Source organism: Rhizomucor pusillus, assembly GCF_041956525.1.
Source record: "Rhizomucor pusillus strain CBS 183.67 unplaced genomic scaffold VTP01scaffold_18, whole genome shotgun sequence".
Taxonomy (NCBI): domain Eukaryota; kingdom Fungi; phylum Mucoromycota; class Mucoromycetes; order Mucorales; family Lichtheimiaceae; genus Rhizomucor; species Rhizomucor pusillus.
In genome coordinates this window covers 197,714-219,972 of record NW_027192160.1, presented here as the reverse complement: position 1 = coordinate 219,972, position 22,259 = coordinate 197,714, and the positions used below count along the sequence as shown (strand labels likewise).

The following is a 22,259-nucleotide window of genomic DNA, read 5'->3' as shown; positions in this document are numbered from 1 at the left end:
AAAAAAAAATTGGGACTTCCGTCCCCTTGGCCCTTACCCCTTCGCCACCTTTCTCACGATGAGTAATGCCAGTGGATCCCCCGTGCAAGTCTGGTGGCCAGCCTCGTTGCAAAGCCTGGCTCACCCACCGCAATGAGCCAGAGGGTCCGAAAACCGTGGCACTTGAAAAGATGTCCTGAAAATTCTTTTTATACCTGTTTATTTTTTTGTTTTCATGAGCTTGTATCATATGAAAGCTGGGCAAATTTTATGACATGGGGCAGTTCAAAGGTATCATTCGATATGGAAAATCGAGGTAGTTACATTGTAGCAAAGTCTCGAAAGCGTCAAATTCGTTGACGTTCCTCGTAGGCGTGTCTCGGAGTCTAAACGGTTCCCTGCTCCTCCCAGAATTCCATCCTTTGGCCAATACAGTATATTCTTAGCAGTTAAATTTCCCATGATGAAGCTATGAAGAGATGGAAAGGCTAAAGACGGAGAAAGCGAAAAGGAGCCCAAGTCCGGAGACAAAAGAAATGGTTACTATTGTGTAAATGTTGTTGAAAAGAAGCTCAAGCGGTGTATCGACAAAAGCGGCAGCGAATGATTAGGACATAGATTTTGTTCAAAAACGGAGGGTTCTTGAACTATAAAGCCTGCATCTCCCACGATCTATCTATGAAAGCAATCATCCACCGGAATGCTTGAAAACTGGACGACGCTTCGGAAGCATATACCGTGGAAAGGAAGCCAGCCATTAAATCATCTCAAATCCTACGTTTGATAATAAATGCTGCTGGAAGAAAAAAAAAAAGAAAAAGCATGATTTCCAAAAGAATATATGATATTCAATAAAAGAATGTCCCCTAAGCAAGTTCGTGAGGTCTATGCCTTCCTTTCTGCTAGAGGATACGTATTTCGGTACCATACTCGGAAAGCGGCTATATCTGACAATTGAAATTTTCCTTCAAGATAACTCGTTCAATAGCTGTTTTTGATTCAACATTTTGTTAGAAGAGAACTACGATGGACTAGCTAATGCTGATCATCCTGCACGTCTGCAAATGCCGTCGCCGCACCACCTAGTAATATCATTGTAAGTGCCTAATGTCTGGTAATGATTCTTCCTCCTTCATTACCAGGTGGGTCAAGTGCTGTATTTTTCGTTGGCAGCTTGGAAGCGGCTGCATAGCGATTGAAAGGTTGCATTGTATAACCTTGCAGCGAAGTATATCCTGCTATGGCTATGCAAATTGAGGCGAGCGCGTCCGGTTTTGCGTATTTTTATGTTCTCGATAGGAGATGCAGGCGGGATTCATGCAAACTGACAAGCCGTTCACGGAGACCATTTTGTAGGTACCTTTTATCTTTTTCTTGCATTTTGGACGGATGACAGTACCAAAGCAGAACGGACACGTCCTCGAGCTCCGAAACTCGTCCGTCAATGCAACGACCGCGTACTGGCTATGTTGTCTTCGCAGCTTCTTTCCGTCTCGCCGAGCATGCCCTTTGATTCGACTGTCTACGCAAGTGCCTTGATTTCCAATACACATGACTGCGGCTCTTTGTTGTTTTCCAGTATTGCTTTTTATAATGCTTCTTTCTTCTGCAGCTATTTTACTGTATGTCAATCTTGTTGCAATCTCCTGACTTCGTTTTTCTTTCTTTGCTCTCGATGATTGATAAAAGACCTCAAAGCTTCTCTCGACTCGCATGCAACCTAAGAACACTTTAGTAAGAGATGTCGAACTCGAGAAGGGACTTGCTTACTCCGTGTGCAATGGCAACATCTTTTCCTGCCGTTGCCTTCTGTATTGATTTCTCTCCGATTTGCTTTCCAGCACCTCGAACAGCTTGGTTTTCGATTTCGTTTTTGCCGCAGCCTCGTGTGTTTGTTGCAAAGAGACTTTTCAGTTATCTGTGCCGCTGTGATACAATTGAATCTGGACGTCGCTACATATGCAATGAAGTTTCCGCCATCATTTGTATCGGGTGACTCGGCAGTCGTATCCGGAGCCATGTTTCCATCAAGCTCTGTATCATCAAGTGCTGCGAATCTGTTGTAAAGAGATATGGATACTGTAATTTCTCTTGAGTCATATCGACAGTCGTAGAAATTGTGCGTAAGCCATAATCTGTGCCACTGTACCCGAGAGTCTTGCCGGCGTCGAAAGCTTCCTTCTCTAGCACAGATATATCGATATTAGACGGAGATTCCTCGCAAGCGTAATGTCGCAAAGTAGGCAGCGTGTTCGTATTTTCAGCTTTCTCTTGATCCCGTCCAGTAGCTTTCTTCTTTAAACTTCTGGTGATGTTGTATAACATCATCCTCATATCTTTCAACCTTGTAGCTGTGTTTTCCGCATCTGTAATTGCTTGCGCTCGCTTCAAACGTAGATCTCGTAGTATATCTAAACTCTCTGTTCCAAGACTTGATTTGGCTTCTTCGTACGCTTTGATATTACGTTTCCGCTCCTTTTGTTGTAATTTGTAAGCCGCCTCGAGCTCTGCAATCTTCGTCTTCAATGCTTCTATGTCGATGTTGTCGTTGTCTTGTCCCTGTGAGATTTGGGTTTTGTATGTCGCACATGCTTGCTTTTCATGTTTTCGTTTGTCCAGCAATCGGATGACGCCAAAAGATGTCAATAAGGCACGATTTTGGAATATAAGACCCGATTCATTACAAATCTTCTCCATTTTATCAATATCGAGAAACGCACCCATCATCAGTTCCTTGTTCTCGCGGGCTTTTCTGATATTTGTGATTTCTTCTCCGCTATATGTGCACAGATTGAAACGACCTGCGTTTGAAATGAACATTTCATATATCGAAGTTGCGTCCAGCGTCAATGATTGGATTCTTCCTGCCGAAACTAATGGCGATATTTGGGTCGTGAATTCTTGATATCCACAGATTGCCAGCACCGTATTGGCAAAAACAACGAAGGGAAGTGCATCAGCAATCGATCGGTGCTGTTTTCCATTTGATTCTCGAACGAAAGGTCGTAGCAAGTTGACGATGGTTTTTACAGCTTGAATCTCTTGGGACTGGAGTTCAAAGTCGTTGGAGCAAGTTTCGCTAATATGCTGTTTGATAACATCATTGCGACTATAGTTGAGAAAATAAGACTCTTGGAAATGCCTTTTAAGCGATTCAATCGTTTTCGACTTGGCTCTGCATACTGTTTTTGGTCGTCTTGCTCCTCATCAATGCCAGGAGTATCTTTGTCAGGAGAATCCTCTTCGTTACACTCTTCCAAAATCTCAACAATGCTTCTTCTTCTATACCATCGCGCAGCAGCCTTGATACTATCCTGATCTAAACTCTGTCTGCCTTAGAACTGCATCTGTTATCATTACATAGATTGCCTACTACATACCGTGTCATCATCATTGTCTGCTTCATTAGCGTCGCTTTGCAAGTTCTGGAAGCGAAGATATCATACTCATCATAATATGGGTGTTTGAATGTACTTAGATGCAAGCTTACCTTTCTATCTTGAGCTTGATTCTTCAACCTTTTTTGCCAATTTTCATTAATTGCATATATCCGTTGCTGACATTTATATCGTCGCGATGACCACTTTTCTTCTTCGTCGCTATCCTTGGCTTGAACGATACGATTTTCGTTCTGCAAGTACTTTTTCTCTTCGCGAAGACGATTTCGCTGAAAATTCCGGATGGCTGCGCTATCCACCTTGATTTTGCGTTCTTGTTTTTCCTTGGCTTTCCTAGAAACCAATTCTTTATAGTGTGCTTCTCGTTTAGGAGCCAGGTGCAATCGTAACAAAATCCGCATACGTATTCCGCTGATCTTGATAGCAGCTTATTATCCGCCCACATCTGCTCCAAATTTGTGCAGTATTGATGCACAGCCTTGTTCGTCGTTTGAGACAATCCCGCTGGCGCAGACGGCAAATAATAGAAATCAGGGATGTAATAGTCACAATCGATGCTGCCTAATGCCCGTTGCTGTACAGTTGCAGCCATTTTTCCCGAGTAGATGGAATGCAACCTTTCAATATGTTGTTGATCGAAAAGCACTGTGTCTGCGGCTCCAACTAAAGACGTATTCAGGGATATATATTTATCCTGCTCCAGCATCGATGTGTCTCTGAGTGCATGATCCGGGATGATCTGCGTAAGACCGAATTGTGTGCCATTTTTCGCAACAAATTCCAGCATTGTCGCGCGTATCACAGCGGACAGATTGGCGATGTCATCTGATATCAGCTCTTGCGTCGAGCCAAGCGTTTCCTCGAATATTTCAATGTAATCTTCCGGTAAGCCAGGGCGTAATACACTGCTCAAAGGCACGCTTGTTATTCCTTAATTGCTACCATCTTCATCATCGTTGTTCTCGGCCTCCGTATTCTTCTTATCTTCCTTTTCATCATCTATGCTGCTCCACTGTATCTCCACATCTTTGTTGATTCTGTCAAAATTCGAGTTCAGGAAACTTTTCCAGCGGTCGAGCCGGGAGGGAGACAACTTGATAAGCTTCTTTCTCGATGTGCCGTATGGGCCAGCTGGCAGTTGCTTCAAAGCCAGAAATTTTGCTTTCTTTTTAGTCACCTCCTTTTCGATCTTGTTTGTCGTTTTGAGCCTTTCACTTTCATCTCCTGGAAGCTCTGATGGACTGTTCTTGAGTTTCCGGATTGATCCACGTACAATTTTGTCAAAGACTTGTTCGAGATTGGCGATAAGCACATCTTGGTCAATTTCGACTGCCTGGATGACATTCTTCTTCGAGGTTGTGGATTGATCACATAATCTTGGGAATGGAATTTCGCCTGTAGTTGGTGCTTGTTTGGTATGATATCTTGATAACATCAACAAAGATGCACGGAGAAATATTCTTTTTTCATGACTGTATGCCGATTTTTGCCTCAAATTTAAAAACGTAGTACATATGCCTATACATCTAACACTGAAATCTGTTCTCCGGCTTGTGACCTATGTGAACCGTTCAAAAACTTCACGGTATGGGCTTGATTGAGGTCACAACACGTTTTAATTCGTGCTTCGTAATGTATTGACTAAGACATTGGCATCTTGGATGCCAAAAAAAACAGCAAGAGTATCTTTGATGTCACAACTAGACATATGAGTTAGATATAATATAATAATCTTCAAAAGGTGCCATAGTAGTCATCATTGAGTTGCGAGCGTCTTCTTGTCCATGAGGTCGATATACTTTTCAATCGGAAGATTATGTTCTCGAGATATGACCTAAAAAAGCTCAGGTACGGGCCCCGCTGCATGATACGATCTTTACCTGGTTTAAAATGTCGTCGCTGCAAAAAGAAATGTTCAAGAAGCACATGCTGCCTCAAGTGGTAGAAGATGAGGATGAAGAAGGCGACATGATCGCACCGCTAATGAGGTAACAATGTTCGCTGAGAATCGCAGCTCTGCATGCTAACTGCGGTGCAGTGAAGGTAGCAGCAGCAGCAGCTCCTCGCAAACAGCGCGTTTAAAAACTAAATACGCGCCCTTGGACTGGCGCGAGTACTTTGAAAGTTGCGAGGATGTGAATATCCAAGGCACTGCAGACACGTTTCGAGTATACAGAATACAAGGATCCGATAGCACAACGCCCGTGTTTGTCATGCACCATGGTGCTGGTCACTCGGGGTTATCATTTGCATTGACGGCTCGCCACATCAAAGAAATGACCAAAGGACAATGCTCTGTAGTTTCAATCGATGCGCGGGGGCATGGTACATGGTCCAACAGGGTTATTGTCGCTTATCAATACAGAGCGCGCTAAATAATATGGACATTCAGGCGATACGCATACATCGGACGAAACGGACTTCTCCCTCAATCGATTAAGTGACGACCTCGTCAACGTTGTACAGGAACTATATGGTGATGAGAAGCGAGATCTAATCTTAGTTGGACACAGGTAAGCAAGCATGTTTTGCACAGCGGCTTTCACGACGCATCTTACTGTATCTGGCGTTAGTATGGGTGGATCAGTAGTAGTAGATGTTGCACAACGAAAACGACTTGTCAACATACAAGGCGTTGCCGTGCTGGATGTTGTAGAAGGTAACACTAAATCTAACTGTGAATAGACAGCTTGCTGCTGATTATTACCGTCGAATGATAGGGTCTGCAATGGATGCATTAGCTTCGATGACCAAGATCCTGAGCACACGGCCACAGACTTTTCCATCCATAGAACACGCGATACAGTGGAGGTAAAGCCATCTGTATGCATCCACTTTATATCATATCTAAACCCTGTGAAGTGTCAAGTCGGAAACAGTGCGCAATGTGACATCTGCGCGGGTATCTGTTCCTTCGCTGGTCTTGGAGAATGGGGAAGGAAAATACAACTGGCGCACTGATCTTACCAAGACAACTCCATTTTGGACTGGTATTACCATCGCTGCCTTCTAACTGTCACGATGCGGCTTCTAACTCAATGATTAGAATGGTTTACAGATTTATCAAACAAGTTTCTAAGCAGCAGTGCCGCCAAGTTGCTTATTTTGGCAGGTAAACAAAGAAGTAGCATGTGAGGTTTAAAATACTCCATTGTTTACACATGGATCCAGGAACCGACCGTTTAGACAAACCACTGATGATTGCGCAGATGCAAGGTACGCGTTTATCACTATGAACGTCTTCTACTAGAGACCTTCACATTATTAACTTGCTATGCAATTGCTCCTTCTATAGGCAAATTCCAGGTGCACATCATACCAGAAGCGGGTCATTTTCTACAGGAAGATGCTCCGCAAAAGACTGCACAGTGCTTAGTGGATTTCTGGACAAGAAACAAGCGGCTAGTGCTTCCTCCGAAAGTGCAAATAGTAAATGAGAAAATCAATAAAGCTTGATCGTGAACTGTGCTTGATACTCTTTTGCTTCCTAGTACTGTAGTAAGGAAGGAATTTAGAGAACCGAGTGCAATTGTTCCATTACCTTGTATTATTTACAGACACACATTGTCTGCTGTGTCAAAGTTTCTAACAGCTTAGTGTTGTTCTTCCTACGAATGTCTCCGCAATATACACGGTGATTTCAGACTTAAATTGCAGAGCAGCCCGAGAGAGAGCTGGCCGATTTTATTGCTGTGGTACATATCCGGGCATTATGTATGTATAATGTGCGACAGATGCTGACTATGATCAATTTTAGGGATAAAGTGATTTAATCAATTACAATCAGGTACGAAAGCCATAAGTTCGCAGCATTTTTGAAAAGGTCCAACTTCAACGTCTTGGCAGGCAGAGTTTCCATCGATAGTACCGCCGTAGCAGCAGTACGTGGTCACGTCTGGCCGGAGCGCACCCTGGGGTTCCCTACAGACGCAGCCTTGGAGCTGAGCATTTGTTGTTCCCGAGAGCAAACCAAGAGCGGCGACTAGCAGAGCAGTAATGGCTGTCTTGAACATTTGGAATATAATGATAACAAGTATACATAAACAACTTGCAGTTGCTTAAATACCTTTCAAAGAGTCCCGCCGATGCTTTACCCCCTTGCAGACCGGTATTATTGACAAACAATGTTTCCTTCTTTGCAAGCACCGTGCAGTCGGATACATGAGCCAAATAGTCTCAACACGTTACCTTTATGTAAAGGGTACCCAGAAACACTGAGGTTTCTCTCTCTACACGGATACTGATCACTCAATACGGACTCATTTAAGCTACTCTTCGTTTGCACAGTTGGTAAATACCTTCCTGATCAGGTACGCCGAAATTATGCATTTTGTCGGAAAAGCCGATGGCATAAATGAATGTAGCCGAACATCAATTTACCTCTTAAATTGATGTTTAGTTAAACAAGTATTATCAGAAGAGGCAATTATCGAGTGATCAAAACTTTAAATATATTTTGTTACTACCCCGCGCGCTTTAAAGTGAGACTGGACAGTAGAGGTTCATTTTGACATTCATGGATATTGTTCTTGTTTCAACTACAGTGCTCTTGGCATCCGTGTAAGCATAGCATCCCCAATTTCGATAAAAGAATGTTTTCCAGCTTTATATAGTGTAATCAAGGGGCGAAGAGGTATCCATACGTAGGTACATTTAAAGTGACTTCTACACAGGTATGATACTGATATGCCTCCTTTCCGTTGCTTTGCTACACGACGCAATCTTACGCACTCGAGTTTTTAATTTATTCTGGTTATCTTGCAGATAAATGAGGTGATATACCAGAGTCTGTAAGAACCATTGCAGCAGCATTGTGTATGATCAATGTTGTTAGCAGCAACAGAAGGATTCTTCATTGCTGCCATTCATTTTGTATGTAAAATGTAGATCTTGAATAATAGCGTAGATGTGTAGAAAATGTAGAAACAATTTTTGCATTGTACGTTGATACAGCAATTGCTTAAAAAGCTCTAGCGACGCGGTTGCCAACAGAAAATTTGCATGAAATTGGGCGTGCCGGCGCGCGCGCAGCGTGAATTTCACTTTTCTTGCCCTCGCTTTGTCTCATTTACTATGGGTATTCAAGGCTTGACTAAACTGATCTCGGAGCACGCTCCGGCAGCAATTAAGAGCCATGAAATCAGCAGTTACTTTGGACGGAAGGTCGCGATCGATGCATCGATGAGCATTTACCAGTTCATGATCGCTGTTCGACAACAGGACGGGCAGATGCTGACAAACGAGCAAGGAGAAACGACAAGGTATATAGTTAATTTGCGTGGATCATTTTTCGATAGGGGACTTATAAGTTAATACTAGTCACTTGATGGGCATGTTCTATCGAACGGTACGCATGGTTGATAACGGCATCAAACCAGTATATGTATTTGATGGCAAGCCACCAACGTTAAAATCTGGAGAAGTGAGTATCGACTACGTTGCCGTAAGTCAAATACCGTCGACTGACTTGTCTATTTTTCAGCTTGCCAAACGTAAAGCGCGAAAGGAAGAAGCGCAATCAAACCTGGAGGAAGCAAATGAAACTGGTGAGATATAACACGAAGAAAGACCGATGTGTGCAACCACTGATCCGGATGAGTTCAGGTACAACCGAGGAAGTTGTTCGGTATACAAAACGTACTGTCAGAGTCACGCAGCAGCACAATGATGAATGCAAGCGACTCTTGAAACTTATGGGAATTCCATACGTCGAAGTAAGGCGTCACATCACACATACCCAGCAATTGTTTATTTTAAACTTTTCATCGTTTTGTGACACAGGCGCCCACTGAAGCAGAGGCTCAATGCGCAGAGTTGGCTCGATCAGGGGTTGTTTACGCCGCCGCATCCGAAGATATGGATACCTTAACGTTTGGTTCACCCATTCTGCTGCGACACTTGACTTTCTCAGAGCAGCGCAAAATGCCAATTGACGAGGTGCATCTGGACAAAGCACTGGAGGGACTGGAAATGGATATGAAGCAGGTAAACTACTTTAGAAAACGTCAAAAATCCAGAGTTTTAATCACTTATCGTGGATGATGATATAGTTTATTGATTTATGTATCCTGCTTGGATGCGACTACTTGGAGAGTATTAAAGGCGTTGGGCCAGCAAGAGCGTATAGCTTGATCAAAGAGCACAAGTGCCTTGAAGAGGCAATCAAGCATCTCCCTGAGAAGATCAGAGAAAATATGCCAGATGATTGGAAATATCGGGATGCTCGAGAGCTTTTCGCCAAGCCAGATGTGCGACCAGGCAAAGAATTCGATCTAAAATGGGAGCTGCCAGATGTGGAGGCACTGGTCGATTTCATGGTTAAGGAGAAAGGCTTCAAGTAAGGACATTGAATACATGCAATGAAAGTCACTCAAATAGCTAATTAAATTCGCCCTGCACAGCGAGGAAAGAATTCGGAAATCGTGTGAAAAGCTTACAAAGAATGTCAAGGCAGCTACTCAAAGCAGAGTCAGCGACTTTTTCAAACTGCAGCCAGGTTCTACACTAGCAGGAAACAGGAGAAAACGGGAAGAAGTATGTCACGACACATATCCGCATATATTCTCGTGTATGTTAACACGAACTTGTAGGAATCAACCAGCAAAGGGAGCGCAAAGAAGAAGCGTCGTGGAAAGAAATGAGTTATATTTGCTAAATTACAATTACAATTTATACGCAAAAGAATAATGCCAGATCAAATTCGCTTTTTGTGTTTTTGCTACTTGCGTACTTTTGCCGAACCACCTCTTCCAGAAAGTATAGAATCCACCAGAACCAGTTCAGTCAACGTCAATTCTGGTTGGCAGTCTTCAATCTCAACAGAGGTCAGAGTATCAATGAGCTCCACAGCCAAGCGCAAATCGTTGCTGTTAATATTCCGGAATCCTGATATCTTCAATACATTGACGCACAGATTGACGGCGAAATTTTGCAGCCAATCTGTCAAGTTGACTTCTGGGCCACTGATGGTCTGTTTCAAGCAGATCTCACGAGCGTGAGTCTTTTTAGTATCTGCATACCACTGTCCAGTCTGTGTCAACGAGCAATCGATGATATTCATTTTTTCCAGGCCTCCCAGTTTGTCCCAAAGGCCTACATACAAGTCGCAATCTGTCACGTTGTCCAGAGTGATTATCTTGACTGTATCTCGAGTGCGGCCCCGCTTGTGAGGTATAGTGTTAAGCATACTTTGCAAAATAGGCTCTCCAATGCAGTCAGCAATCATGAGGTGGGAGACCTTTTCAAGGATAGACCTATTTACGCGCGAAAAGTGGTCGGTATCTTCGTGGCGTATGAGGCGGACTGTGTGCAAGTACGGCATCTGGTCGTGTATGAGTGTCCACAGCCAAGGGCGCGCTGCAAACTCGAGCTTTCCAAAGTCAATAGCAAATGCTGTCCATGATAACTGTTGCGGCAGCGTAGGAGCTTTGCGAAACGGCGTCTTGGAAATTGAAAAGATTCCACAGCTGTGAACATTTGCTGCAGAGTAGAATTCCATGCACGAATTGGCATGTTCCTCAAGGATCCAGTCACAGCCGAAATCGAGTCGCAAAAGCCCAAGTTTTGGGCAGTACTTCTTTATGACCTGATACCAATTTTCAGTCTGCGCTTGCTGGTCTGTACGCAATCCCAGCTGAAGATCGAGGTGTGTCAGCTCCGGACAGTGCGAAAGATACTCCAGGACGGTATCAAGATGGTCCAAAAAGGGGTATCCTGCAAATGTTGCTCGTTTGAGAACGTATCGTCCATTGTAAGGTGCTGTGCCCAGCCTTTTGGGATCAAAAACCGATGTGGTATGGTTGCTTTGATGAACATTCAGCGTCTCCAGGTGCGGGAATGTACACATTATCCAATAAAGCAAGCGAGAGCTCAATTCGTAGCAGTTCAATAAAGTGATAGAACGACAAGTTTGCACGTTCACCATCAGGAGTTCCAAGAGCAGCCGTAGTATTACCACGTTTCCACTCGGAAGGCATTGAAATTCAATTTCTAAAATTATCAGAAGAAAGATTCTTGTAAGCAAATCGATTAACTTGTACTTCATGTATGAAATATCGTGCGCGACTAACCGACAGATACGACTGAGTTGCACTTTATCAGCGTCAACAACTGAAGCACTTCTTTGGTGAGCAGCTCGCAATCTCCAGAGACGTTATCAGGGTCTTTTGGATACGGCTTAATGATCAAGTTCTCCAACCGGATCCAATTTGTCATATTCGTAGCATTAGCACGCAGGAGATCGCGAAAGTACGCAAGATCCCTTACGGTTCGCAGCGTAACGTTTCTCCATGGGCCTCCAGGAAGACTGGAAAGAGTCTGTTTCCATCTTGAACTTACGGCCTTGAACACAAAGATGTCCTTGTGCGAGCAGTGCAAAAAGATCGAGTGGGTGACGCTCAAAGGTAGCTTTGAAACAAAGTCTGTCGTAGAAGCTTGTTGTTGCACTTGCAGGGGCTCAACCGAAGCCATTGAAGACATGGAAAGAGAAAAGCCCGTTCATGCAAAGCAGCTCTTGCCAGATCATTGTAATATATCATTGCAATGTCAAAATGTTTCGCATGAATCAAGAGTGCGGAGATGACAACATCGATTTACCCAATGCAAAGCCTCCCCATGAATCATATCTGGTACATATCATTCATACAATTCAAAAGTCATTGCAAGCTTTCGGATCATCTATCTGAAAAGAAAAAGCCTGTTGGAAACGATATCGAAAAGAGTAACAAAGACTATAAGAGAAACATGTTGTGGGAGTGAGAGCTTTTTTAGAAGGAATACATGACAAACTCACTTACATATAGAGTTCAAGAGTTCGTCATCTCAACTAACTGTATACAACGCAGCCGCCTTACGTTATGTTTGCCGTTCGTAACGATCGAACAGATCTAAGTAGCAACTCCACTATGGTTATCAAGAAGATCCATTTTTTTAAATCTGGGTACACCTTTGGTAGTGTATAACAGTGCCAGCAAATCACATACAGCTGCTATGATAATCTTTCCTTCATCGTTGCGAATCTCCAGAATATGCAATCAATATAATAAATACGGGCATTCTTCTAAGTCATAAGATAGGTTTTGCTTGCAATGCAATGTATTCTGTCGCCATGGAGTCGCGATGATAACTTTTTTTGCAAAATGGACATATCTTGATGCGCATGACATTGACTTGTTTACGAGGGTGAGAGTCATCCTCGAACCACTTGCCTCGGACGCCGCGTTCCTAGTTTCTGCAGGCGCGAGTTACGTAGCTTTCCACAGTGATTGCCTTTAGTGCTGCGATCCAGTCCAGCTCAATGGATTTATCTTTGCCAATTTCAGCCCTTAACCGTCTTATATATTGCCGACATGGCTGTCGCGTCGAAGTTGTCATGAGGATTCCCTTATTTAGTTGCTAGTTGTATTTCCATACATTATTGTAAAGTACTATTGCGTACGGAAAGAAGTTGGGGACACGCACTAGTGTGTTGAAACTGTTGTATGTATGAAGATATAAATCGTCGTCATTTGAAAATGGTGTAGAGGGCTTGACAACGAATTCCTTATCTCGGCGGCCCTCAGGTACCCTCTTCCTTATATGGATAAGCTCGCCCCGACATCTCTACTGCCGCTGCGATAATAAGGTTTTCCGCAGTGTGAACCTTGTACCATTTTTTCCACGGTCTTGATGGCAAAGAAAGTAGTGGTGCTAGGTAGAATTGTATACTACGCTTGGCGGTGACATTGTCGACATTAGGCTCAGTGTGTGATTTTAAAAAGGTGCGGGCGTCAGTGGCCTGACCTGCGCAGTGAGTCTGTTGAAAGCCGGGTACAAGAATGTCACCGTCATTGGGCAATATATACCAGGTGACAAGACAATCGGCTACACTTCGCCTTGGGCAGGGGCTTCCATTCTCTCGTTCGCCTCGGCAACGGATATGCGTCTTCGAGGTAAATATCTGTGAGAATTGATCCAGGGGTTCAGTCTGATAAATCTAATTCCCCATGCAGAAATCGATACGGATTCCCACAAGGTCTTCCATCATTTAGCCAACAACGTCCCTGAGTCTAGTGTTATCCATTGCCCTGGCATCGACATTCATGATCAGCCAGATGTTCCACCTGCCGACAGCACCTGGGTCCGCCATCTATATCGAGATTATCGAGATATTCCAACTTCCGAGTTGCCTAAAGGTGCCAGCTTTGGCTACACATTTACCACCTGTAACGTCTCGATGCAGTCAACAAGGATACCCAAAAGCAATCGTGATGGCTTACTCTGCAATGTATAGACACGCTAAGTGTACCAAAATATCTGGACTGGCTCGTTTCCCAAGTAACGCAGCTCGGAGGTCGAGTTCTGCGCTGTCATCCGGTCAAGAGTTTGCAGCAAGTCATGGACACGTACGACTGTGATATCCTGATTAACAGCACTGGCAGTGGTGCAAAGTACTTGGAAGATGTGCAGGACACAAATATGTATACACTTCGTGGCCAGACCGTCCTTGTGCGGGCACCGCACGTGAAACGCCAATATTACAGAGAGGGTCCAGGTTACGATACTTATATCATTCCACGAGGCGATGGTACCGTTATTTGCGGCGGTACAATGGATCCTAACAACCATGACTTGAACGCAGATCCTGCTATCACAAAGGATATCTTGCGACGCTGTTATGAACTGCACCCGGAGATCACGCACAACCGAGGTCCCGATGCTTTTGATATCGTTTCTGTCAATGTTGGTTTCCGTCCTAGTCGAACCGGTGGTATCCGCCTCGAAAAGGAGGCAAGAGGTAAGAAATATCTTTTCCTTTATCCATCATTCTTAGTTAACGTGCAACGGGAGCAGTGTCAGCAAAGACCGGAAAGACTGTTGCAGTGATACACAACTACGGTCACAGCTCGCACGGTTATCAGTCGAGCTGGGGCTCGGCTGCGCGTGTGGTCAAGTTGGTCAACAGCGAGGCACAGCTCGCCAAACTATAAAATATAGCCCATCGTATAGTTTAACAAGATGCATGGTGGCGATTTATTCCAAAATTTTTCTGTTTCTTTGTGTTTTACCGTTGTGAATGTGCATTTATGCTGTTGATGCGTTTTTAATAATAACAATTAAATTGTTGGTCTAACTAACGGGGAGAGAGGCGACCACTTGCCCGTTGCCTCGGCGCCAAAAAGTCGCCAAATGCAGTGCTTGCAGGAAGATCATTCTCGCCTCCTCCAGTGCTGCTTCTGCTTCCAGTATCTGCAGGGCCAATTCGAGTAACTGCAGCGCTGATGCTGCCATCACGTGTGATTGCTCTGGCAGCGATTTGGGAGCTACGGCGGCGTCGTAGGAGTTCATCCATATCTTGGTCAGGCCGTTCTGCCAATTCGCGTGCTAGAGCCTTCTCAAAGAGCAAGTCCGGAACTGTACAAGTGCCTAGAGCACGGCGCATTTGGGTATTGAGATATGCAAGACCGAGCTGGTAGGAGGCATTCATCCATCCAAAGCCTTCGCGCGGCACAAACTTGAAATCTATGCCAACGTTGCCATACTCGACTTCGACTTTGTGTGATAAACCGACAACATCGAATTTTTCCGGCACAACTCCGTTGAAATCAACAAAACTCTTTGTGATTCTTTGTAAAACAGGCATCAGCGAAAACATTATGCTCTTAATAATATGACATGTATATACACTTACGTAAAGAGCCATCGATATGCCAGTCTCCGAGCAATATCTTTCATGCCATACTTTTCAAATCCTTCCCAAGCCATGATCTGATGTGGCGCCCAACCGAAAGGGAAATCCCACTGTCGATTAGGACGCTCGATAGAGACTTGACCTCGCGATTCCTCAGTACCAGATACAAGACCACCGAGCATTTCGAACTTGTGGAGTGAATTCTTGGCCATCTTCTGAGCCTGCTCTTCGCTTGCACAGCCTGCCCACATGGCCCAGAAGGTAGTAGCGGATTCGTACGTCGTTTGCTGCTCCTTGACAGTATCGTAATCATAGTATAAACTGTCTTTTTCATTCCACAAGTATTTGTTGATTCGCTCACGTCTGAGGTTAGCCCGGTCGAGCCATTCTTGGGCGCTCTGCTTGTTTCCATCGAAATCCTCCAAGTCGCCATCCAGCACTCCATCGATAACGTCGGCCAAATCCATCTCGTATTTGTAAAGCAAGGCGTTCAGATCGATCGTGGCTAAATTGGCACAGATATTGTCAAAGCGATAGGTCGTATCGTGTCCAGACTCCCGCACTGCTCTGTCGTGCAAAAAGTACTCGTCCAATGCAGGTTCCTTGAACTTGCCCTCGTTGTATAATTTATCAAACTCCTCAATGGAGACTCCATATTTCTTGGCATAAGGTGCAATGATGTGGTTAAAGTGCGACGCCTCCGTCTCTGGTGGAATTCCCTGGCCATCAGGTCTGTAACGTGAAAGACCGGTCTTCTTGTCCAGTCTTGGTTCATTCATCCAAACAGTGTGGTATTCTTTGATGGCGGATTTTAGCATTTCTCGGAGCCACTGTTTGTTTTCTTGCTCGTTCTCGGGATTCATCCTCTCATACACTCTGATAGCCATATCTGTCAGGAAAGGCGGTTGGGAGCGAGTAAGGTAGTATGATCGGTTGGCATTGAGAATCTTTCCATAGTGCTTGATTTCATAGGCAAAGTTCTCTACCATGCCTTGCGCAAGCTCCCGTCGTCCGTCAACCAAAAGACCCAATGCTACGAAATACGAGTCCCATCCGTACATTTCGTTGAAACGTCCACCTGGCACTGCAAAGGGAACGCCACGCATTGTAACTTTGCCGTCAGGACCGACTTCTTTGCGCATGGCCAAAGTCAGCAGACCAGGGCGGTCATTGATGCTCTTGACGTACTCTGGCGTGATATCCTTTGGTAGATACACGACTTCGAGGTTCAGATGCTTGCGCATTTCAGAGACGTTCTTATAATACTCGTAGATTTCTGTCTCATTGTACGGGATATAGATGCGCGGATTATGGTTAGCTGACCTGTTCTTGGGGTCTGCGCAAATGACTTCCATGCTGTCAGCATCGATTCGGCGAGTGAGACCATCCCAAAAATGGTGTCTATGACACAAACAATGAAAAGGCGATGCCATGCTAGTTAATATTTTTAAACTCTTCATCGATCTGTTGTATATCTTACCTGATCATGCGCGACAAGCGGTCCACGGGGTTCTCGTTAAGCCGAGCCTCATCCAAAACAACGTGCTTACGTCCATAGTCGTTTGCGAGCGCAAGCTCTTGCAGCAGGTTCGAGAGCATGTAAGTGCCTCTGATGTCAATTTTTCGGTATCCGCCTGAATCCGCCGTTCCGAGCTGGAGGGTCTTGGGCCCCAAGTCGTTGATAGTGATCTGAAAGTCGCCGTCTGTATCTTCTTGCTCTAAAATAGTTCGTTGCGTTTCCTCGACGTCAATCAGAAACTTTCGGGCCTTGTTCTTATCGTCTACCCACGTGAAGTCAGAAAAACCATCTATCGAGGAAAAAAAAAACCGCATATACTTACCATGGGAAGCACGTCGGTATGGTGGCAGGCCTCGATCGCTCAGCCTGCGGATATCAGGTTTGCTCCTCTGTTCTTACGTCTGTCAGTTGCGATTGCACAGCGATTGCAAACGATCGACCAGCAGTGTTTGGCCGCTAAACATTACCGTATACGTTCTCGTCCTATTTCGGGCATTGCTGCCAGTGGTATAATAAGTTGCAGCTGGAGCGTGAACATCAAAGTCCTCTTCTCCACTGGTTTCAATTGTGGGGATTTTGCGTGACATAGAAAGTGGGGAAGAAAAGAAAAGAAAATAGAAAAAATGTCAAGTTTGTTTAAGGGTTTGCGGGGAAAACAATAAACTTGTTTGAAACAGCAATATAATAGCCATGGCAATAAAAGGAAAAATGGGACTCTTTTATACCATTATTATGCTACTAAACTCTCCCCCCATTTTATCTGTCATCGGTTGACGACATACATCGTTTATCTTTTTTCCATCTGGCGCGTGTGCGCACGCACCTGCCATATCATTCGCAGTAATTTTAGGTCGATCAGTATTTGTTTCTGCATAAACAAGCATGTTCTTTTGCTGAGGCATTTCAAGTATTGCCCAGAAACTGTAGCTAATGTAAACTCAAGATAATCACAGGGACTAGCTGCATACTGCTTTGAGAATGGATACATTAAATGTATCCTCTGCCCCCGTCTCCCTCCTGGGGCCTCCATTGTTCTTCTTCATGCAACTGGGCGCATTTGATCGCTCTTTAAGTTTCAATGTCCGTTCGCAAATTTCGTCAGTGCAGAGAAAGTAGCGGACACACGGGTGTGTTCGAATGGCGACGAAGCATCTCGAAAACGCATGGGCCGAGATCCTACCCTGGCAGTCAGAGATTCGCAAAAAGGATCAGCTCTACAGTCGCAAAAAACCTCTCACTGAACAAGTAAACGAAGCAGTCTCGATAATTTTTGGTCCAAGACTGATCCGCCGGTTGATTCCCTGTAGACTTTGCCGCCAGTCAGGACAAGGCGAGATCTCGTTGTGAATGACTCTACTAGCCCAGTCGGCCTGAGTACTTTGAAGGTACATATCAGATGATAAATATGATGTAAACTAGCATGCACGAGTCTAAAGGGGACCGCCTGCAGCAGGCTTTCACGTCGCGCTCTCCACGGTTAGCAGCCGAAGCAAAAGAGAAGGTTAGTCGATGCTATCTTGAAACTAGATAGATGATGGCTAACATTAAACTGTAGGGTAACGCTTTGTTTCAACGTCAAAAATTCAAGGAAGCCATTGAGCAATATACCCGAGCAATTGAACTTGATCCGTCATGTGCTGTTTATTTTCTAAACCGTGCAATGGCAAACCTCAAAGTCAAGAACTTTGTGGATGCTGAAAAGGATTGCAACAGCGGTTTGGAGTTGCAACCCGATAACGTTAAAGCACTGTGGCGTCGAGGCATAGCAAAGAGAGAATTGGGTCGCACAGAAGAGGCACGACAAGGTCAGATTGAGTTTACAGGAACTGAGGACACCCACGTTTCCGCTGACATGAATAATATTGTAGATTTCGAAAGGGCATTGGCTATAGAGCCGAATAACAAGTCTATCTCGGAAGAATTGGCAAAGCTACCGAGACCTAAAAAGGATAAAGGCAAGGAAAGAGCAGACGCACCGCACCATGCATCGCAGCGGCAACGGTTGCCTATTGAGATGGTGGATGCAGCGTATGGTGATGATAATAAAGCCAAGGCAACGCAAACTGTACCGCAAGTACCAACAACAAAGACTACAAAGAAGGAAAGTCCAATTGCAAAGGTTCCACCAGCACCATCGCAGGTGGCAACGCAACAGCCAATATCAAAAGACGCACAGGCTCCAAAAACAGCAGTGCAAACGGAAACCCCACAAAAGCAGGACCGTGCACCTGTCGTTCCCAAAGAAACAGTAGCACAAAACTCTCTTGAAATTAGACCACCAAAGTCAAATCTGGAATTCGAGCGTGATTGGAAAACATACAAGCATCGCGGACCTGAGACGCTTTTCCAATATTTTAAGGCAAGTGCTGCGGGGAGCAAGTTTAAATGATATTCTTTCGTTAACTTTGTAACCACAGAGCATTCCTCCCTCAAGCTATGCGTCCCTCTTTAGATCATCCCTTGAATCAGACCAATTTGAGGAAATGCTGGACATTCTGAATATGTATTACACAAGGTATGTTATGCGGGAGATGTGCCGACTCGTATACACGTAGCATCCTGGCTCACATGCATGCTCAGCAACGAGGACATCTACGCTGTGCTTCAAGGATTAGCCCAAGTCCGACGCATTGACATGCTAATTATGTTTTTGGGTGCCAAGCACAATCGAGGTTGGTATGAAGTTCTCACCCTTATGATATGGTATATTCACGAGCTTTTCTGCGTATATCCACTTTATTTGGATATAACTTTGACGGATCGTTAGTTTTGTGCGATCTGTTCACAAAGTTGAAAGGTTCAGTTCCAGATGCTGACCTTGGCAAGCTAGCAAAAGTATACGACATCAAATCTTTGTGAAGAGCACACATTGTTACAGCTTCATAGTAGCATCAATTTCATGTATAAACAAACAAACAAACAAACAAACAACAATGAACAATAAAAAGTGGTCGAAGTTAATTATTCATTTGCAAGGGACGCAGGTGCTGTTCTTGAAAACTTTGGGGTTCACTTGTGCGACACGGACGTTGAAGCGCGAGTATAAAACTCAGGGACGAAGAGAAAGTTGATGAGCAACCGTTTACAATGGCAGCAGAGATCACTCTAGAGAATCGCAAACCAGGCCACGCCGGTACTTTGACGGTGGAGCAGACTGAAGCACTCAAGAAGCTTTGGCTTCGACTATTTGAGCTCTTCAAGCAACCTGGCGAGCCATATACCAAGCCTGAAGAGGCTCCCAAGAAAGAAGAAGAAGCTAAACAGCAAAAGTCTGGAGGATTCTTTGGATTCGGTGGTGGCAGTAAACAGCAAAAGAAGGCAGATGACGAGCCAGTGTTTTTGGGACGAACGGCCGATCCGCGCTGGATGTCTCTGCCTCTCGAAAAGGCTATCCCGCTTATTCCCGGCAAGATGCTCGAAACTACGTTTTGGAACATGGTGGCAACCGACAACCCGGATTCTACAGTGCTGCGATACCTGAGAGCACGCAAGTGGGATTTTGAAGCATCGTACAACATGCTCATCAACACCCTCCGATGGCGTCTGCATATGCGTGTGGATGAAATCGTCAAGCTCGGCGAAACTGGTATCTACAATGTCTTGGAAAAGGCTCGTCCTGGCATGGGTGAGCGCTTCTTGGATCAGATCCGGTCAGGCAAGGCTACTCTTGGCGGCCCTGACCGCGAAAACCGTGGCATCTGGTAACGATATCCCATTTGGGTAATTCTATCGGCAGCTGCAGTTGTACTAAACAGAGACATTGTTTATAGCTTTTTGAATGTCCAGCTGCACCACAAGGAAGACCAACCTTTTGAATGCATCCAGATCTGTGCCTTGTACTTGATGGAAACAGCCCGCGTATTCTGCGGATTTCCCATGGAAAACGCAGCGCTCGTCTTCAACTTGGACAACTTTACATTGGCCAACATGGATTTCGAGTTTGTTAAATTCTTGATCACTTGCTTGGAATCATACTATCCAGAAACGCTCGGCGCGTGTCTTATTCACAAGGCGCCCTGGGTATTCTCGACCGTCTGGGGCATGATTACTCCACTCTTGGACCCTGTTGTCGCTAGCAAGATCCATTTCACAAAGAACCTTCAGGATTTAGAAAAATACATTGATCTAGGCAGCGTGCCGGTCATTATCTCCGGCAACCCGGATCGCAAGACCAAAGACGAGGCAACCAAGGCGGATCCACCACCGGCTGGCACCCTCGAGACACCAACGTCTCCAGAATACAAGGCGTATCTAGAAGAAATCCAGGCGTATGAAAAGGACACCGCATCGTGGGCTGCCACAAAGACAGAGGCAAACGATGAAAAGGATGCATTGAATAGACTGCACCGCGGTCTCAAGTATAGACTGGCACGCATCAAGGCCGAGAAGGATCTTCGAGCGCGTACCATTTACCACGAAAAGGGATTGATCAAGCTGACAGAAGAAGGAAGACTTTACATCGATTTTGGCGGCGAGAACTGGGTAGAGCAGGAGATCACCGACCGTGTTTAATGAAATATAATTCACAGTGTTCTAATTGTATCTTTTCTGATTGCCACTCTTGGATTTTTGAAAAGAAGATGCGTTCGTCTGGGTGCCGCTGTTTGTATGTCAATAGAACCAACATGTCTGGGTTGCGTGCAAAGAGTTGAGATAGTGTGTCAATCAAGACATCGTGACTTGATTGGTTGTACAGGACATCTGTCAGGATAGCAAGATCTACATGCGGTATTACTGATCCAGGCTGCTGCTGCTGCTTGCCCCACTCGAGCGCTTGCACGCGCAGAAGCTTCTTTTGCTTGACCGGTTGAAGCTCTGCGTTTTGATGGCACAGCGGAACCACGTCCGGTAAATCGGTCAGGTAGACTCGTTTTGTATCCAACGCGTGCGAGGCATAAATCCCTGCCACGCCCGTCCCGCTGCCGAGCTCCAGGATGGTGTCAAAAGTACGACCAGGCTGCCAGGTGCTCAAGAACTCGCACAGGAGCAGGCCGCAATCCCAGATGTGACCTGCGATACTCTGCAGTGCATTTTCCCGAATGGTCAGAGATAGACTGTTGTCTACCTTGAGATGTCGATCAAATTGGTCCGTTGTTGCTGCTGCTGCTGCTGGAGGAGAAGCGGCCGTGCCTTGCTTGCCAGCAGCACCTCCTCCGAGGAGATGGAAACTGAGTGACCACACAGGTACGATCCAAGGGCCATTTTCGAACGCCCTGAACGTATCAACCCATATCGGATGACTACTTTGAGTACCACGATCTAGGCTCAGCGATAGCTGCATCATCGTTTCTTTGTTGGTAGTCTTTGGCCCTTCGAGCACGAGAAAAGTGCTCACCACTCCTCCGCCTTTGAAAGGATCATACTCCAGCTCGAGCGTACAGTCGTCAATAGATATGGCGGCGGCGCTCGGCTTGGCTTTACCCTTTTTATTGTTATTGCTGTTGGGTCCAGCTCGCAGAGCCACGGTCGACGGCGCACTGTGCAGCCGACAAACGATCGTAAGAGGATCGTAGTAGGTCGACTCGGCAAGATCGTTTGCGACAGTCCATACTATCTGGAAGGGTTGCCCTATATGCATACGGCTCGGTGGGGGTTTCAAGAACCTGATGTAGTATATTGCATGCTGGGCCATCCAAAAAAGAGAAAAATGATGAAATTGAAACTGGGAAAAAGTTTCAAGTGGGGAAGAAGAGTG

The 22,259-nt window shown here is 45.1% G+C and overlaps 12 protein-coding genes across 12 annotated transcripts; 5 read left to right on the top strand and 7 right to left on the bottom strand.

Moving 5' to 3' along the window:
* Positions 1-1,014: 1,014 nt before the first annotated feature.
* Positions 1,015-1,188, bottom strand: VTP01DRAFT_3736 (uncharacterized protein; the record flags this gene model as incomplete). The annotated part of the gene is made up of 2 exons (XM_069382340.1): positions 1,015-1,061; positions 1,119-1,188. 2 exons carry the CDS (start codon positions 1,186-1,188, stop codon positions 1,015-1,017), a joined length of 117 nt encoding a protein of 38 aa, XP_069236062.1.
* Positions 1,189-1,932: 744 nt separating this feature from the next.
* On the bottom strand, positions 1,933-3,778 carry VTP01DRAFT_3735 (uncharacterized protein; the record flags this gene model as incomplete). The annotated part of the gene is made up of 4 exons (XM_069382339.1): positions 1,933-3,088; positions 3,163-3,305; positions 3,360-3,404; positions 3,470-3,778. 4 exons carry the CDS (start codon positions 3,776-3,778, stop codon positions 1,933-1,935), a joined length of 1,653 nt encoding a protein of 550 aa, XP_069236061.1.
* Positions 3,779-4,308: 530 nt separating this feature from the next.
* Positions 4,309-4,812, bottom strand: VTP01DRAFT_3734 (uncharacterized protein; the record flags this gene model as incomplete). Its single annotated transcript, XM_069382338.1, has 1 exon — positions 4,309-4,812. The coding sequence occupies one exon, from the start codon at positions 4,810-4,812 to the stop codon at positions 4,309-4,311; it is 504 nt and encodes a 167-aa protein (XP_069236060.1).
* Positions 4,813-5,267: 455 nt separating this feature from the next.
* On the top strand, positions 5,268-6,833 carry VTP01DRAFT_3733 (uncharacterized protein; the record flags this gene model as incomplete). The annotated part of the gene is made up of 9 exons (XM_069382337.1): positions 5,268-5,365; positions 5,416-5,702; positions 5,770-5,890; positions 5,951-6,036; positions 6,098-6,188; positions 6,240-6,367; positions 6,424-6,489; positions 6,549-6,593; positions 6,673-6,833. 9 exons carry the CDS (start codon positions 5,268-5,270, stop codon positions 6,831-6,833), a joined length of 1,083 nt encoding a protein of 360 aa, XP_069236059.1.
* Positions 6,834-7,150: 317 nt separating this feature from the next.
* Positions 7,151-7,390, bottom strand: VTP01DRAFT_3732 (uncharacterized protein; the record flags this gene model as incomplete). The annotated part of the gene is made up of 1 exon (XM_069382336.1): positions 7,151-7,390. The coding sequence occupies one exon, from the start codon at positions 7,388-7,390 to the stop codon at positions 7,151-7,153; it is 240 nt and encodes a 79-aa protein (XP_069236058.1).
* A 1,060-nt stretch (positions 7,391-8,450) lies between these two features.
* On the top strand, positions 8,451-10,018 carry VTP01DRAFT_3731 (uncharacterized protein; the record flags this gene model as incomplete). Its single annotated transcript, XM_069382335.1, has 8 exons — positions 8,451-8,638; positions 8,697-8,799; positions 8,860-8,923; positions 8,982-9,091; positions 9,159-9,362; positions 9,428-9,714; positions 9,779-9,911; positions 9,968-10,018. 8 exons carry the CDS (start codon positions 8,451-8,453, stop codon positions 10,016-10,018), a joined length of 1,140 nt encoding a protein of 379 aa, XP_069236057.1.
* A 77-nt stretch (positions 10,019-10,095) lies between these two features.
* Positions 10,096-11,855, bottom strand: VTP01DRAFT_3730 (uncharacterized protein; the record flags this gene model as incomplete). Its single annotated transcript, XM_069382334.1, has 2 exons — positions 10,096-11,366; positions 11,447-11,855. The coding sequence occupies 2 exons, from the start codon at positions 11,853-11,855 to the stop codon at positions 10,096-10,098; spliced, it is 1,680 nt and encodes a 559-aa protein (XP_069236056.1).
* A 1,188-nt stretch (positions 11,856-13,043) lies between these two features.
* VTP01DRAFT_3729 (uncharacterized protein) lies at positions 13,044-14,344 on the top strand (the record flags this gene model as incomplete). Its single annotated transcript, XM_069382332.1, has 5 exons — positions 13,044-13,068; positions 13,136-13,306; positions 13,367-13,579; positions 13,648-14,151; positions 14,205-14,344. The coding sequence occupies 5 exons, from the start codon at positions 13,044-13,046 to the stop codon at positions 14,342-14,344; spliced, it is 1,053 nt and encodes a 350-aa protein (XP_069236055.1).
* A 143-nt stretch (positions 14,345-14,487) lies between these two features.
* On the bottom strand, positions 14,488-17,151 carry VTP01DRAFT_3728 (uncharacterized protein; the record flags this gene model as incomplete). The annotated part of the gene is made up of 5 exons (XM_069382331.1): positions 14,488-14,980; positions 15,046-16,446; positions 16,526-16,826; positions 16,887-16,953; positions 17,032-17,151. The coding sequence occupies 5 exons, from the start codon at positions 17,149-17,151 to the stop codon at positions 14,488-14,490; spliced, it is 2,382 nt and encodes a 793-aa protein (XP_069236054.1).
* Positions 17,152-17,701: 550 nt separating this feature from the next.
* VTP01DRAFT_3727 (uncharacterized protein) lies at positions 17,702-19,423 on the top strand (the record flags this gene model as incomplete). The annotated part of the gene is made up of 8 exons (XM_069382330.1): positions 17,702-17,809; positions 17,872-17,949; positions 18,015-18,065; positions 18,120-18,369; positions 18,433-18,923; positions 18,982-19,079; positions 19,145-19,236; positions 19,332-19,423. 8 exons carry the CDS (start codon positions 17,702-17,704, stop codon positions 19,421-19,423), a joined length of 1,260 nt encoding a protein of 419 aa, XP_069236053.1.
* A 228-nt stretch (positions 19,424-19,651) lies between these two features.
* VTP01DRAFT_3726 (uncharacterized protein) lies at positions 19,652-21,076 on the top strand (the record flags this gene model as incomplete). The annotated part of the gene is made up of 2 exons (XM_069382329.1): positions 19,652-20,265; positions 20,335-21,076. 2 exons carry the CDS (start codon positions 19,652-19,654, stop codon positions 21,074-21,076), a joined length of 1,356 nt encoding a protein of 451 aa, XP_069236052.1.
* Positions 21,077-21,225: 149 nt separating this feature from the next.
* VTP01DRAFT_3725 (uncharacterized protein) lies at positions 21,226-22,142 on the bottom strand (the record flags this gene model as incomplete). Its single annotated transcript, XM_069382328.1, has 2 exons — positions 21,226-21,243; positions 21,300-22,142. 2 exons carry the CDS (start codon positions 22,140-22,142, stop codon positions 21,226-21,228), a joined length of 861 nt encoding a protein of 286 aa, XP_069236051.1.
* Between the last annotated feature and the right edge of the window lie 117 nt (positions 22,143-22,259).